This window comes from Neofelis nebulosa, chromosome 2 (genome assembly GCF_028018385.1).
Source record: "Neofelis nebulosa isolate mNeoNeb1 chromosome 2, mNeoNeb1.pri, whole genome shotgun sequence".
NCBI lineage: Eukaryota > Metazoa > Chordata > Mammalia > Carnivora > Felidae > Neofelis > Neofelis nebulosa.
The window spans coordinates 220,553,670-220,569,261 of record NC_080783.1 but is presented as its reverse complement, the minus strand read 5'-3'; the positions used below and the strand labels follow the sequence as shown (position 1 = coordinate 220,569,261).

The 15,592-nt window shown below is 61.0% G+C and overlaps 1 protein-coding gene and 1 long non-coding RNA gene across 6 annotated transcripts in view; one reads left to right on the top strand and one right to left on the bottom strand.

Moving 5' to 3' along the window:
* The window catches only part of PRDM16 (PR/SET domain 16), a 316,465-nt gene that overhangs the window by 267,576 nt on the left and 33,297 nt on the right, over positions 1–15,592 (top strand). For all 5 annotated transcript variants that reach the window (XM_058719369.1, XM_058719367.1, XM_058719368.1 and 2 more), the window contains exons 4-5: positions 3,203–3,337; positions 12,060–12,162. In XM_058719369.1, the coding sequence (XP_058575352.1) occupies positions 3,203–3,337; positions 12,060–12,162 (238 nt within the window). The remainder of the gene's footprint in view (positions 1–3,202; positions 3,338–12,059; positions 12,163–15,592) is intronic.
* Positions 13,812–15,311, bottom strand: LOC131505610 (uncharacterized). Its single transcript, XR_009258487.1, has 2 exons — positions 14,840–15,311; positions 13,812–14,468 (listed from the first exon to the last, which is right to left on the bottom strand). It is a non-coding gene; the product is annotated as an uncharacterized LOC131505610 (long non-coding RNA).

The window sequence follows — 15,592 nt, the reverse complement described above, 5'->3', positions numbered from 1 at the left end:
GCCTCCCCCACAGGGACAGGGACGGCTTGGCATCCCGTGCGGGTAAGCAGCCAGCCGTGTCCACGCCCAGACGTGCTTGAGAGGACGGAGAGGGCTGCCTGGCACGGGGAAGGCTCAGGAGAACACAGGCCACGTGCCAGCACCTGCCCGGCTGTCCTAAGGGAGAGAGAGAGGTTGGTTCCACGAGGACCCAGAAAGCTCACGGGAAGGCTGGGGCGTCCGCGCCGAAGGCGTTCCCTGCCCGCAGCAGGACCGAGGGGAGACCAGGCCGCCGTGGGGGGACCGAGGGGAGACCAGGCGGCTGGCTCCAGGTGTGCACGTGGGACTCGGGCGTGGGCTCAGGTGGCAGTGTTGGACCGACAGGTGCCGGAGGGCGACGGACAGTCACTGCGGTCCAGGCGCCCTGCGCTTTCCCTCATCTGCCCCCAGGACAAGTCCTGTGAGCACCCGGAGGGTCAGACTCACTCTCTGGGGGGCAGTGTGGAGCCACCCCCGCGTGGCACGGAGCTCCCCTCGCGGCAGGCCAAGAGCCCCGAGGACTGAGCCTGCAAGGCACAGTGCAGAGTCCCAGCCCCCGGAGAATGTGCTCTGCCTCTGGGACCCACATCCCAGGACGATCGTTCCCAGCCGGGGAGGCGGAAGGCGGGGGGGGGACGGGAGGGTGCAGCCGTGGAGGACGGTGGCAAAAAAGGACACAGATGAGCGAGGCCCCCCAGGGAGGGTGCGTGCAGGGGGGGAAGCGGGGGCCTCTGGGGGTCGGTCCTGTAGGCTCCCTCGGGGCCACCCCCTCACTGGGGCTGGTTTGTCTTTTCCCAAAACATGTTGCTGGTTTCTCAGCAACCACCTGAGTGGCGCCTCACACACGCACACACACACATGCATTCACACGTGTGCACGCACACGCACAAGCATACACATGCACGTGCACATACACGCATGCATATACACACGCACACACGTATATGGGCAAACTGGGTGAAGAGGGCTTCTAAGCACTTAGGACAGTGGTTACTTGGTGAGTTGGACGGATGGATCAGTGTCCCTCTAGCCACTACTTGGGGAGACAGACCCAAGCCCGTCAAGGTGAAGCAACACCCTTGAGGCAACAGGTCAGCCCGGGGGCCGCATGGGCAGTGGGGGCAGAGGCCGCAAGGGCTGTGACGGTCCCAGCAGCCTGTGCCCTCTTCGCCATCCCCAGCCGGTGCCACGGGTGGGGTCGGACAGAGACAGTGGCTGTGGGGGGGGGGGGGGGCATCACAGGGAGCCCGGGCCCCCGGAGGGGGGTGGGGTGGGGTCCATGGGTCTTGGCTGCTCGGCCCCTCTTCCTCCTGTGACAGAGGAAGGTGGCAGGACTGCCCCTTCAGTTGACGTGCCGCTAACCACAGGTTTTGCTTTGTGGGTCTTTTCTGCGGGTTTCCTGCAGTTGGGGTAGGAGGCGCAAGGGGGGCCCCTAAGAGGCGTTAGCGCCCGGAGGGGGGCCTCTCCCGCGTGGGCCTGCGCTCCCATCCCTGCCGGCCAGCCCCAAGTGGCCTCCCGATGCCGGCCTGGAGCCAGCCATGCCCCTGCGCCCCCTGGCACCCCGAGGTCTGGCTTCTCTGTCCGCCCTCCAGCCCCACCCCTCTGTCTCTCATCTCCCTCCTCCCCAGGCCCCCCCGGCCTCTCTTCCCTCTCTCAGAATTAGGCCCATTTGGTGAAAGCCACCCCCCCCCAAAAAAAAAGAGAATCACAGAACCGTGGTCCCTGGGTTCGGAGCCCCCTCCAGATCAGCCTCCAGAGACGTCAGCAAAGCTGGGCCTGAGCTTGTCTGCTCCGAGACTTGTCATTTAAGGGAGGCACTGCTGGTGGCTCCAGGAGGGGCTCCAGGCACCCCCACGTGCAGGGAGGCAGACGGGACAGAGGCAGGTTCCGCGTCTCCCGCGGCAACGCGCCTGCCTCCCGAGATCTCTGTTTCCTCACCATCAGAGGCCGGGCGGGGCCCCTGGCCGTGTAGAAAGTGTCTGTGGACATTTGGGGAGCACCTGAGCTGCTACAGAGCATCCAGAGTTGCTGGTCAGAAGCTTCTGCGGGCCTCGGCCGGGAGCTGCCCTTCCCCGGGCTTTATTGTCCAGAACGGGCGCTCAGGACGCCCTCCGGGGGAGCAGAGGCCATGATGCTTGGAATCAGCCTCCTCTGTCTTTGCCGGGACAGGCTGCTACCCCCTGTCCTGACTTTACTGGGTCCTCCTGACACCCTGTTCTCATGTCCCCTGCCCACTGGACGCCCCTTCCTACTTTGAGGCTTCAGCCCCTCCCTCCTAGGCTGTAAGACCTGGGGCTGCGCTGCCCGGGAATTTGGTCCAAGATGCCTCTGGCTTCCGTGGCTCTGGATTCAGAACCCCACGCAAGCACCGGACGGAGCAGGGGTGAGGATGGGAGGGATTCTGCTGCAGGGGCACCCCTCTCCCGGCGGGGGACAGCATTCAGGTCTTCTAGCAAATGACCCGCTCGGACGCACACACCCGGAGAAGCTCCAAGCCCTGCCCGGCAGGGGCTTGCTCAGAGACCCGCGGCAGGGACCGGGTCAGTGACGCCGGTCACACGCGCGTTGGCCGCTGGGCGCGCCGGGAGAGGCCGGGCATCTGCGGGCCCCGGGTGTCGAACGGAAACTTTTCACCTTTAAGAAAACTGAATGCTTTTCTTGCTCTCTTACTTTCAGGGGGATGTGCACGCCGGTGTGGGCACGCACGCACACACGCCTGCACACGCACACTCACGCCGAGTCCCTGCGGTCACACACCCCGACAACACCTTTACCTTCAAGAATGTTTGTCTCCAGCCCAGCGCCCCAGCTCCCCTTAGCAGAGGGCTCTGTTCTTAGACACAGTGGCCTCCGCTTTCTCACGTGTGGGGCGGCTCTGCAGGGGGGGGGGGGGGGGCGGGCTGTGCAGCCCCTTTACTGCCAGACCAGGGCTGCAGTCTGCTCGGTGAGAGGAAGGGCCGTCCTCCTGTCCCTCCGCCAGGCTCTCAGAGGCTCCTGGGACGGGCAGCCGGGGGGAGGCGGGGGACAAGGACGTCGCCAATGCCCAGGGGGTCTGCTGAAGTCCAGACGCCGACTGCCTTCCTACTGGGCCCAGACAGCTGGTCCCTCATTGGGCAGTTGCAGGCTGTGTAGACCAGCACACAGGATGTCTCTGACCCTCCTCGGTTCTCGCTCTCCCCGACAGATCTCCGAAGACCTGAGCACGGAGAAGCTCTGCATGGACGCTGCCCCAGCAGGGTCCGGCAGCTGGCTCAAGTACATCCGGGTGGCCTGCTCCTGTAATGACCAGAACCTCACCATGTGCCAGATCAACGAGCAGGTGGGTCTGGGGCTTGCACACCGGCCCTCGGAGTGGCTCCTGGGGCCTCGGCGCCCAGAGAGATGGTGGGGGCGGGGGGTGCCGGGGTGAAGGGGCAGCCGGGCCCTGCCGGGCCCTGGCCTGCCGCGGGGCAGGGAGCTCCGTGACACCCCGTGGCTGTTCCCTGGGGCCTTCTGTTGGCAATCCAGTTACGCATGACTGTCCTTGCGGCTCTGCTCAGAAGTGCTCTCTGGGGGGTCGGCACCGCCCTCCGGGGGTGCCCTGGGAGCCCCTACGGCGTCCCAGCCAGCCTGCGGAGGCCACTGGCTCCCCTGGCCGACAACCCATCTTTCTCCTGAGCCGGGTGGCCCTGACTTCAGCCCCTGGCCCCAGGGCCGGGACGCCTCACTCCTGCTGCCAGCCCCCCTGGGAGGCCAAGGACCCCCCTCGCTCGGCACGCTGGAGCCTCACTCGCCGTGCTATTTCCACGCCACCCTGGGAATGCAGGCACCGCTGGCTCTCATGGTTCATGGTGGCCGTCCGGGCTGAGAGCCGAACAGGACAGAAGATGCCATATGCAGCCCCCACGTGTCCCCAGTGCTGGGAGGTCCTATTCTGTGTCTTTAACTACAAGTTCGCAAATGGCCCCTGAAGACTCCCCACCCCAGAGCCAGGCCCCTCGGCACGTCTCCGCTGCGTTCCCGGAGCAGCGCCGGGCTCCTCGGGGTGCCCGGGTGCCCGACCCGGCCGATCGAAGCAGCGTGCGCTTGCCGAGAATATCTTGGGGTTCACGGGAGATTTCATCTGTGAAAGGGATTCCTCTGCTTCCAAAAATGTTTCCGGAGACCACATAACAAAGACTACATTCTCCCGTCGCCTGTGCAAACCATTAAAAGTGGATCGAGGCTCTTGACTTCAGAGAAACGGTTTTGCATTAGGAAACACAGAGAGCACGCACCAGGGAGGTCCCTGGGACCCCCGTCAGCTGCCCCCCCTCATCCGCTCAGGCTCCTTCTCGGCCCTGGGGCTCGGCCTGGATTAAGCCCTGGACACAAGCTGCCACCAGACGCGGCGAAGTTGGAATCCACCTCTGCTCCTGAGACGGCTACAGCTCGTAGCCAGAACCCAGCATTTTGAAAATAAGGTGGTTTGGGTTGTTTTTTTTTTTTTCTGATTGCAAAAAATATTGCAGAAATTGAAGCCAAAAAGAATAATCCTCAAAAATTAGAAGAGAACTTAAAAAAAACAAACCACTTTTCCTTCCTCCAAATGAAAGTGAAATCTGAGTGACGGATGGTCAGATCTAGGCACGCCCCTCCTGTGCTGACCGCGCGTATCCCCGACCCGTGTCCGGAAGCTGATGGGCAGCAGAAGGAACACCGTGGGGCTGAGCCCCGGATGGCACTTCGCGAGAGGCAGGATCCAGATTCTCCATTTAAGAAACATGTTTGCTGGACCGTTTGAGCCAAACTTTAGTAGCAAAGCAGGTACCTTTTCATGACAAGCTTCTAGAAAAGCACACAGATGTGTCATCAGACAACTTTGTGTTCTTATTAACATTTCGGGGAAGCGTTTCTGCCAGCTCCACATAAGGGTCCACGTGGGACTGACTGCTTTGCAGCAAAGTCTTTCCATCTCCTTCCACCAGGGAACAGGGATACTTTCGGCTGGGGTGGAGTGAGTCTTGAACTCTGGCTGTTTCCCTTAACCCCATTGAGGGGGGGTGACCGGTCCCGACGGCTGGAAACACCGGTTGCTACAGAGCAACAGGCTTGACCTGGGTTGGAGCTGGAATAAGAACGTCCCTGAAATAGTAATAATAAAACAAAGATTTTTGAAGACAGGCTTCTCTTTGAGAAGGAAACATTACACGATAGTAATGGGGTTTCTCAGATGTCCATAATCCCAAGAGTTTCTACCAGGATTTCCTGGCACTTATGGACACCCCAGCCCCCGCTGCACATGCGCACACATGCGCACACACACACACACACACACACACACACACACACAGCGCTCTCGACAGCACGGACGTGGAGGGGACAGCGTCCAGACTGAGAATCTAAGAGGCATAAGGCAGTGTGGGTTTTGCCAGATGGTGCTCAGAAGCCCGTCACATGACCTCAACCCTGGTTTTGAGAGGACGAAGAACCCTGGGCAGGAGGGGGTCTCGGGGACACGAAGAGAAAGTCCCTGAAGTCATGGCTCCCCGAAGAACCGAGCTGGCAGCTCCGAACAGGAGACCGTGTCCTTCCGAGGGAGCCACGTGTTTCTTCCACGGACTGCGGCTCCCATGGCCGTGAGCACAGCCCCGCCTCCAGCTTCTCGTTCATGCCACAAGGCCCCCTCTTGGCGCCCTGTGGCTCTGACAGCCACCTCTGTCCCCCTCTCTGCAGCTCCAGACAGCGGAGCCCAGGGCAAGAGAGGCCACAATCGGGCCATGGATTTCCTCCTGGACTCAGCCCTATCCACTAAACAGTGGCGAGCGGCTTTCACAGACAGTCCTGGGCCAACACAGGCTCTGGGGTGGCCGGTCTGCTCCGGACAAAGTGTCCACGGCCTACGGCTGGGGGCTCCAGGTCTGTCTCTGAGTTTTTGGAAGTGGTTGGATCACAGCCATAGACTCTGGAGGGCCCTGATTGACCTTTCCCATTTAGCATAAATGGAAAGCAAAGGGGAGCCCACGGGCAGCAGAGTTCCCCCGGGTAGCATGACCCTCCCCCGGCCCTGGGCGACCTTCATTCCCCTCCCCCTGCCGCCCGCCAGCCCCTGCTTTTCCTTCTGGAAAATCTGAGACGCTCAGATCACCCCTGGGTGGTTCTTTCTCCCGCAATTATGGGCACACGAGTTGGTCTGAAATGCTGCAGGAGACAGACGGGGCCTGTCCCTGGATCTGTTTTAATGTTAAGCCCGAAATCAAGAGCTTGGAAGTAACGCGCCCACCGGAGGGAGCAGAGAGGGGCGGAGGCCTGTTCACGGCGGCGCGCCGTCTCCCCGTCCCCACCCGCCTCACCGGGACAAGGATGCTGGGGCCCGACGTCAGTGGCCAGCAGGGCCGAGGAGGGCGTGAGCCGGTGCTGGGGTCACACGCAGATGTCGGGGAGCACGACTCAGGGGCTCCAAACGCCCCCGCGCACGGAGGAGAGCCCCCGGGGCCCATGCTGTGCGTCCCCAGGGCCGGCCTGGCGGCAGGAAAAACCCAACAGCACCAGCAGGTTTCCCGGGGCACAGCCAGCTCAGCCCGGGCACCGGGGCCGGGTCTCCCCGAAGAGGAAGCAGACAAGCTTGTTAAAGAAAGGCATTTCGTTAGCAGATCAGCCGGCCGATAACCACACAGCCCCGCGTCCAGGAGAGCCAGCGCTTGTGTTTAATGAAAACCTGGTGCTCCCGGGGCCGGCCGCACGTCGGCCCGGCAGCTTCTCTTTTGCTTTCGCTTCCCTGCCCTCGATGCGGGACCCCGCCGCGGTGGCCGGTCGGGCGTGGAGCCGTCCGCCGGGGCTGGAACCCGCAGGATGGCGTCCAGCACGGGTCCCCCGCCGCCTCTGCTCCCACCCCCCAGGATTTTCTAAATTAAACCTTGTAAATGGATTGGCCCGTTTCAATGGTAGCTCCCAAACAATTAGATACAATTTCCCCCTTTGAAACGAGAAGGGCAGGGGATTCATTGTAGCGTTTCCCGGCCAGTTTACAAAAGACTTAACATATATATCAAATTCATCGGGAGTCCGAAAGCCGAGGAGTTCTGCGGTGCGCTTTTCAGAGCAAGCTGACCCTGTCTTCGGGAAGGAACAAGACCTAAATTCGACCACGCCGGCACAACACCGGCCGGAGCCCTTGTCAGAATTTCCACTCTTCTCCTTCTTGACCGAATGGGGTGCTGGATTAGGAGAGCCACGTAAGAACGGTGGGGACCACGTTCCCCAGTAATGTGCGTGTGTAGATACACACGCTCTCCAGCCCCGAACCGTACGACGAAGGAAGAGACAGACGTGCGGGACTTTTTCCCACGTTTGTGCCGCTGGGAAGGAGACGGCACAGCGGCAAGACCGGAAAGATTCTCGGACACGAGTTGCTTCAGCCCCGCGTGGGAAGACAGGAGCGTGGCAACCGCCAGGCACGCCAGGCCGTGTCCTCTCCCCGGCGGAGGAAGGAATTGTCTGCCTGTCCCTGGAGCCTGAGCCTGCCGTGGGGGCCCGACCCAGACCCGCTGTCCCCGCGGTCCCGCTCGGCTCTGAAAAGGCACAGGCAGGCCTCCGCAGCCCCCCGCGGCTCCCGGAGCCCTCCCCGCTCCGGCTTGGAGCACCGCCTGGGTGGCTTTTTAAACTCCAAGTGCTCAAGCCCTCAGGCAGCCTCAGGGCTCTGGTGTCCACAGCCCTTCCCAGGCAGAGACTGCCCACAGCCTGGGGACCTCAAGGAGGAAGGACACACAGCGGTGTTTCCAGAGTCCGCGCCGGAACCGCCTTGCCTCTTCGGGGGCCCCTGAGAGGAGAATGCCCAAGGACCGGCGTCCCCTGCAGGGACGGGCCAGAAGCGGAGCGGCCATTCCACTCCCCCTTGCTGCTTCTCTTTTGTGAAAAGCCCTCGCAGAGCCCCCCAGAGGCCTTCACAGATCCCGCACAAAGCCGAAATCCGGGATGCAGGGAGGCTTTCTTTTTGCGATAAGCACACTGAAAGCGATGTTGCCCGCGTAACTCAGACACTCCTTGAAAGGTCCCCAAACTGTCAGAGGGGGAGAAGCGGTCCCGTGCACGTGACCACTTTCACCTTTCTGAGCCGTCCGTTTGCTCCGGGCCGGGCAGAGCCGTGGCCGTGGCCGAGCACCCCGTGCAACGCGGGGGCAGCTTCTCGTAATTTCAATCGTAAAACCCCCAGATTACGTAGGAATGACAATCGTAGAACCTAAGTGGTCGTGTTCGAAAGCAGTATCACCCTCGTGAGTTGATTTGATATTTAAAAAAAGATACTTGAGGAACTCAAGAAGCTGTCTAAAAGTGACATCTATTTTAAATCTGAAATATTTCTTTGTCTTAAAGAACGTTGGGGGGAGGGAGTGACGTTTGTTTTCGCGGAAGGGTCTGAACGAGCACGGCCTGTGTGAAATCGACTGTTCTCAGGCACTTCTCTCCGCCTTGTGTTGGGAACGTGGGCTTATTTGTCCCCGAGCTCCGTCCACCTGCAAGGGGCCCGCTCCCGTGTTGGGAGAGGGACGAGGGGGAGGAGAGGACCCACACTCAGGGCCACCACCGTCCCTGCGGACAGAGCAGAGACATTCAAACAGGGACCTAACCTCAGACCTGTCTGTCTGGCTTCGGTATTTTGAAAGCCGTTTGCAAGCAGACGTTTATTGGCTCCCATGAACCCAGCTGTTGTGACTTCCCCAGCTCTCAGATCCTGAAACCAGAGAGAAAACTCCAGCTGGGCCTTGCCCAGAGCACGGAGACAGGGTTTCAGCCGTGCAAGGCTGCAGCTGTTGAGGGCGCGGGTTTTCGCTGCTGTCACAGACACAAACCTTTTTCCTTTTCCCGCGGTGGACGAGGCACCACAGGGGAGGGTTTCTTTTTCCTGGAGGAACAGGCCTCTCTCCCTCCTGTGAAAACGAGTGCTCAGCCCGTCCACATGGCAGGCGGGGCCCTGGGTCTGAAGCCGGCCCAGCCGCCGAGGGGCACACGGTGAACGGGAGTCTCCGGCCCACTTCAGGAGTTTTTAAGGGGCTACAGAATCATGTATTATAGGCCCCTGCGGAAGGGGCCGGGCTCCGCACCGTAAATGCGCAATTTGTAACGCCCCCAGAGGCCAGGAGCCGCCCAGGCCTCAGTCCCACCGAAGCCTGCTCGGCCTTTGTCCTGGGAAGTCAGCAGAGCCTGAGGACAAACGACCAGGAGGCGGCTGGCTGATAAGGCCTTTGTGCCGGTGGGAACAGGTCATAAAAACTCCAGAGCCTCCCTCACACCTCCGTGCCCTTGGCAATGGCATCGGCTGAGTTTGGAAAAGTTTGCTCTGTTCACCTCCTGTCTCCCCTTCCGGGTGGAGACAGGTTGGGGGCGCCCCTGCCCCCCCACCCTAACCAGGGCCCTGCGATTAGCACTAATAGCAATTAATTCCGTCTTCCGCTCAAAGTCCAGGCGGCCACGGCTGCGGGCCGCTGGCCGCCCTCCTGTGCTGCGCTCACACCCCTGCCAGGTGCCGTCCTGGGGTTGGGGAGGGGGCGCCCGCTGTGCACAAAGCTGCCCCCTGTGGCCAAGTGCACCAGACCCTCCCTCAGCTCCTCCAAGGCTGTGTTGGCGGGAGGATCAGTCCCCGGGGAGGCAGGCGGCCTGGGACCACACGTGGGGGCTGTAGAGGGGTCCCAGGAGGTCCGGGCAGCCCTCAGAGCTGGGAGGGGTGTGGGGGCGGGGACCTAGGTGGCCTTGGAGCGCGGGTAGGGGATTCCAGGAGGTCCAGTGGCCTTGGGAGCCACCGGGGTGGGGGGTCCCAGGAGAGGCAGTGGCACTCAGAGAGGGGGGTGAGGAGGGTGGGGGGGGTCCCGGGAGGCCGGGTGGCCCTCCGAGGGGGTCGGACCGGGGAGGCGGAGAGGGGAGGCGGGCCGTGCCCAGCCCCTGCCAGCCCGGCTGGAGCAGGAGTTCAGCAGTCCCGGCCGGAGGCAGGATGCGGCCCCAGGAGCCGCGCTGAGCAGGACGCCAGGTCAGAGCGGAGCCACGGGGAGGGACGCGGCCGCGGAGGGATGTGGTGGGCGGGCCCACATTGCCCTCTAACGGGGCCTGAGGAAAGCCGCCAGGACCCTCCTCTGGCCCCAGCCGGGCCCCAGCCGGGCCCCAGCCTGTGCGCACGTAGCTGGCCGCCGGGGCTACGTGCACTTGGTGGGCCTACTCACTCACCGCCCAGATGCACATGTGAGACCTGCCTGCCGACTCAGGGCCCCCTCCCCGGTCACTCCGGGGTCCCCTGGCTTTGTTGGAGTGTCCCATATGCTGGGTCCCACTTTGAGATCCAGTGGCTCATCTGATTTGTTTTTCAAGTAACCATTTGGCCACTGCAATTTTTAGTGAAAGTGATACAAAACCGGGACCTTAATAACAATGGCTTTGTGACGACAGTTGCTAAGGTCCATTCCCCATTTGAAATCCCTACCGTTTTGGCAGCAACGTGTGTGACGGCAGTTGCCAAATAAAATAAAGGTGCGTGGGGGGCGGGTGGGGGGCAGGGAGGAACTTTGGGCTGTGTGACACGCCCGTGCCGTGTGTGTTTCTGCCGTGCGGTGCCCTGGGAATCAATCCGGGCAGGCCCCGGGGACACCGTGGGGCTCTGTGTGTCCTGGGGGGGGGGGGGGGGGTCCCTGCTGTTGTCAGGACTGGTGGTTTGTAAAGGAGTCTGCACGGATGTGGCCTGTGGAGGGGAAAAGGGGTCCCACAAGTGACAGGGATGGCTCCGGCTTCCAGATGTTTCCTGGGGCCCGGGGGCGAGGGGGGAGGCTCAGGGCTCGTGCAGGCCGTGTGCCCAGCTCAAACCGTGTCCCCACCCCCCCACCCCGATGCTGGAAAGCCTGGCCTGGTACCTAAGGCCCAGGTCCTCCGTGAGGGCGGGGCCGGAACAGCTCCAGGAGGGAAGGGCCTGGAGGAGCCTCAGCCCTCAATTTCCTGGGTGCAGATGGAATCTTCTAGGTCTTTCTCTGGTCTCCTAGCCAGTCCTGCAGCCAGGCCTTCGGGCTTCTGGAAGGACCTGGGTTACTGTCGCCTGGATAGAGACCCAAATACCCAAGTGCTGGGGTGGTGGGCAGTGGCCTGGCTGTCTGACATTTCTGGGATCGAGATACAAGGCTTCCTGGTGTCTGCCCCACTCGTGTGAGGGGTTGGTATCCCCCCCACCCCCCCAGCAGAGGACCCGTGTCGCTGCTCTCCAGGGGTGGGGAGGCTCCCAGGCACAGAAGAGCCCGGTTCTCTCCCACGGTCACCCCGGCCTTTGCAGCTGGTTCCGGGGTCCCCTCCCAAACAGCCCCTGCCCCTGTAGCCCTGCTGAGCCCTAGGGTTCCCCAGAGCAGACGGCCCTTTCTCAGCACATGCAGCGGCACTGGCTGAGGCCCTCCGAGTACTGAGGCTACACTTCCCACGTTCTCCTCCCCTAGACCTGAGCCCACTGCTCCAGGCTTCGATCTCCGCCCCTCCCCAGGCCCCACGCACCCCTCCCCGCGCTCAGGGTGCCCCCATCTGGGTCCCCAGGGCTGCCGGGTGCCGGTCACCAAGCTTGCCATAGGCACGTGTATCCCTCCACCGTCCCCGTGGACGGTGCCCACGCTCACGGGAGACTCAGGGCCTGCCGTCCTGGCCCACAGAGCTTCTGTCGGAGTTCACGGCCACTTTCAGAATGTCCAGATTGGCCCTCGACCCCCTCCAGGCCCCCACCGGCAAAGGGCGTCTCGCGTACCCTTTGAGAAAAGGAGCCTGAGGCCCAAGCCAGGCCCCGCTGCCCGTGAGAAGCGCCAGCCTCCCTGATGCCTGCCGCTGGGACCCGCCCCGCCTGGGCACGGCGTCCTCCGTCCCCTTTACCGACCTCCAACAACGGGACGGAACAAACTACAAGGGGCTCTAGCCCTCGTGAGCATATTCTGCAGAGTTCCAGGAGGGAGACTCTCAGCGGCAATTAGTGGGCAGGTCGAGTGGCCCGCGGGTGTCGCCTGTGTGCACGCAGCGTGGCTCTCTCGGCAGCCGGGACGGCAACATTCACCCCTTCTCTCTGCCTTTCCGCCTAGATTTATTATAAAGTCATCAAGGACATCGAGCCTGGGGAAGAGCTGCTGGTGCACGTGAAGGAGGGCGCGTACTCCCTGGGCCCGGTGCCCCCCGGTCTGGATGGTAAGCCCCCCCTCCTGAGGCCGCCCGTCACTCCTGCCACATGCCGGGGCCCGCCGCTCAGACCCCGGGCTGGCGGGACCGGCCCCCTCCTAACAAGCTCTCCACTGAAGCGTCGCACTCTCCCCACCGTGGGTTATATGAGCCACACGCCGAATTCCCGCCAGGACTTCGGGCCATAGGAGCCGATGGGTATCGTGTGGCATTATATCTTTGTCGTGGAAGTGTCCCGGGGGACTTTTTGTTTTTTTTCTTTAACTGTATTATCAGCAGCATGGTTTTGTGGCTTGGAAACCTCCACCCTGCAGAGCTCCGTGCCGCGGGAGACGTTTCAGGGTCACTTCAGAGAGGGCAGTGCCGGCGTGTAGGTCTTTGAAAGCGGTGCCCTGTCTATCGTCGATAGCAGAGTCCGAGAGAAAAGTTAAGGGGAAACTGATGTCGTGAGAGGGGACATTTCGGGTTGGGGCGTTGCCACAGGGGCACTTGGGCGGCAGCTGAGCCCCCGGAACCGTGTGGAGAGCCGCCCTCCTGTCCTTTGCTCCCGACTCGTCACTCGGTGCTCGTCCCCCAGGCACGCTTCCCACCCTTCCTCCTTCACACACACACACCTACATCTCAGAGGGTGTTCGAAAATTCCAGCCGCAAGCAGGCTGGCGTTTCCGAAACGCGGCCTTCTCCTCCTTCGTCCCCACTGCAAAGCAACATGCCGTTCACCTGGGGACTCTGGAAGAGCGTTTGGGTCCCTCCGAGGAACGAGGAGCCCTGCACTGGCAGCGGAGGGCCGGTGGTTAACTCCCTGAGTGCCGCCGCTGAGCTCGCGGCGTCTTCCCTTTGAGACCCCACAAGGGAGCAGAGAAGCCACCTCCCCTTCTAGCCGGGGCTGGTGATTCCGCTCAGCTCACACTGGAGCAGGCGAGAGGCCGCCTTTTCCCCTTCCTGTCTTTCCTTCCCTCCCCTCCAAAGGCACAGAGGCTTAATGATTAACACCACTTACCACAGGTTCCTCTAATAATGCCACGAGAGGGAGTGGCATGGGCCGGGGCCGGGAGCAAACACGGAGATCTCTGCCTTAATTTACCCTTTCGATCCCCGAGCCTGGCCCAGCGGCTGCGTCCTTCCTCCCCACGGCCCGTGTCCCTGAGCCGCCGCTCCCAAGTCATCACGGAGCCGGATCCTATCTGCGCGCACCTCTCAAGTTTGGTTTTAATTAGGCCGTCAAGAAAAGAAAAATTAACGTCTGAGGTCTGGGTAGTGAGGGGATGGGCTCATTTTCCTTAAAATGATCGTTGAAAAGACCTATGGGTCTCAGGTAGCACACGAGAACTCAGAAAGATAAACCCACTCCCCTTCGGGGAGCACCCGGCCAGGGAATGTCGTTTGTATAATGAAACTTCTTTCTTCCAAAAGGTTTTAAAAACCTGGATTGCTTTCCCCCGCCCCCACCGGGCCCCCTGATCTTAAAATAAGCCGGGTCCACATCTCCCTAATAATTCATCAAACATTTGTGGGCTAATTGCTTTCCACACATAATGGTCTAGCATCAAATATCTGACTTTTCATACTCTCTGCTGTCACAGTCATCCCCCAGCCCCCCAACGGCCGCCCCCTCCCCAGCTAAACTCAGAATCGCACAGAAAGAAAATGCAGAATCGTTCCTCGCTAAGATAATTATCATAAAAATCTTTTCTCCCGGCCCCAGCTAAACGCAGAGGCCCCTTATCGCGGCAGGAATTTGGAGTGGGTTCTCCACTGCTTTTGAGCCTCCGGTCTGGTCCATTGCCATGCAGATACCGCATAATTGTGTCCCCCTCGGCTCTCTGAAGCCATTAGGCACCGATTTATTTTTCTGTCACATTCCTGCCTTGTGAAGTTGCGGACGGGACTTCACACAGACAGGCGGGGTGTGGATGTGACACGCACAGCACGGGCTGCCGTGGCCCGGGCCCGGTGTGGTTTGGGTAGCACACGGAGCGTCCGCCAGATTCAGAGTTGACTCACAATTGTTCGTGCTGCTGTTGCGGGCGGGGGGCCTTTGGTGGGGACAGCGTTCAGGTATCGCGGCAGACACGGGGGCCCCTGTGTGCCAGCCCACTGGGGGCCGAGAGCGCCGGTCTGGTGGATCCCGGCCTGGAAATGCTCTTTGAAAGCCGCGGCTTTGGAAAGAAACGCAGTTCCAGTCTCCCTGCAAGGGACTCAGAGCACAGGGACACCACGTTCAGGTTCATTCAATAGCTGCGGTGACTTTTTATTTTGTTCTTATTCTTTCAGCGCGGAGGGGAAAGATTTCCCTTGCAGGAAAGCTTCTTGATCTTGGGAGAAAATAAGGAAAATCATTTCCATTCCAGTGTGCTTTTCTTTTGAGAAAGGCTTAAAATTGTTAACTTCGCTCCCCCTTCAACAGAAGTCGCAAGGATGCAGTGACTTGTATATAAAGCGTATGAGGAAAATGATACAATGTAACGTAACATTATATGATATGGTATAAGTGTAGTATAATATGACATAACACAACAACATGATATAATACAACGTAACACAATATAACCAGAATATAACCTATTCTTTTGGTGTTTTTTCACATGGGGTTACTTGCGCCGGGCCCTGGGACCCACATGGCTGCGTGCATCCTCTGTGGCCCGTGCAGCGTGCCCCGGACGTGTGCACTCAATGCCCGCCTTACCTGCGTGGGAGATGCTGGGACACCTGTCCACGCCACGGCACGGGGCGTGGGGGACTGAGGCTTAGACATGTCCGGTGTCCGTCTCTGTCCTTCAACCAGGGCAAACGTGGGTCCGTGGAGGGATGAGGGGGCAGGGAAAGAGGGCGACATGTATCTCCAGTCAGTTCCGTGGCCTCTAGGAGGTCCTCAAACGCCGTCAGAGAGAGAATCAGGCAGGATTTTCATTTTAAATCCAAATTCCAGATCAACACTGAGAGAATGGGTTGGTTGATGCTATGGGCGGGTGGGGTCGGCCTTTCTTCTCGTATTTGTTGTCAAATTTCAAACTTCTGGGACTGTTCCCAGTTGGGTCCAGAAAGAGTAAACTGCAGACTGGCATTTCTAACTTACTCATGGCGCCGGTGGCGGTGGGAGGGCCCCAGGAAGTCAGAACAAACCCACAGGGGCCGTTTCTGTGGGGTCCGTGCATCCGGCCCCGTTGTGAAATGGGGCTCTCGGTCCTCAGATGTAGAGGAAAGCCACATGTGTTAAGTCGAGGCGGGCCTGCAGGAGACGCCAGGGCGAGCCCAGCTCTCGCGGCCCGTTCGGTGCTCTCCCCGGGCCGCACACGGCGGGACTCCGCCACCCTGCCTCCAGGGCCCCGCCCGGTGCTGAGGCTCCAGTTACATGGCTCTGCCCCCTCCTCCCCGGGCGCCCTGGGCCGGCCATTCTGTCTGTCCCGACCTCCGTTTCCCAGTTATAAATCGGGGATAA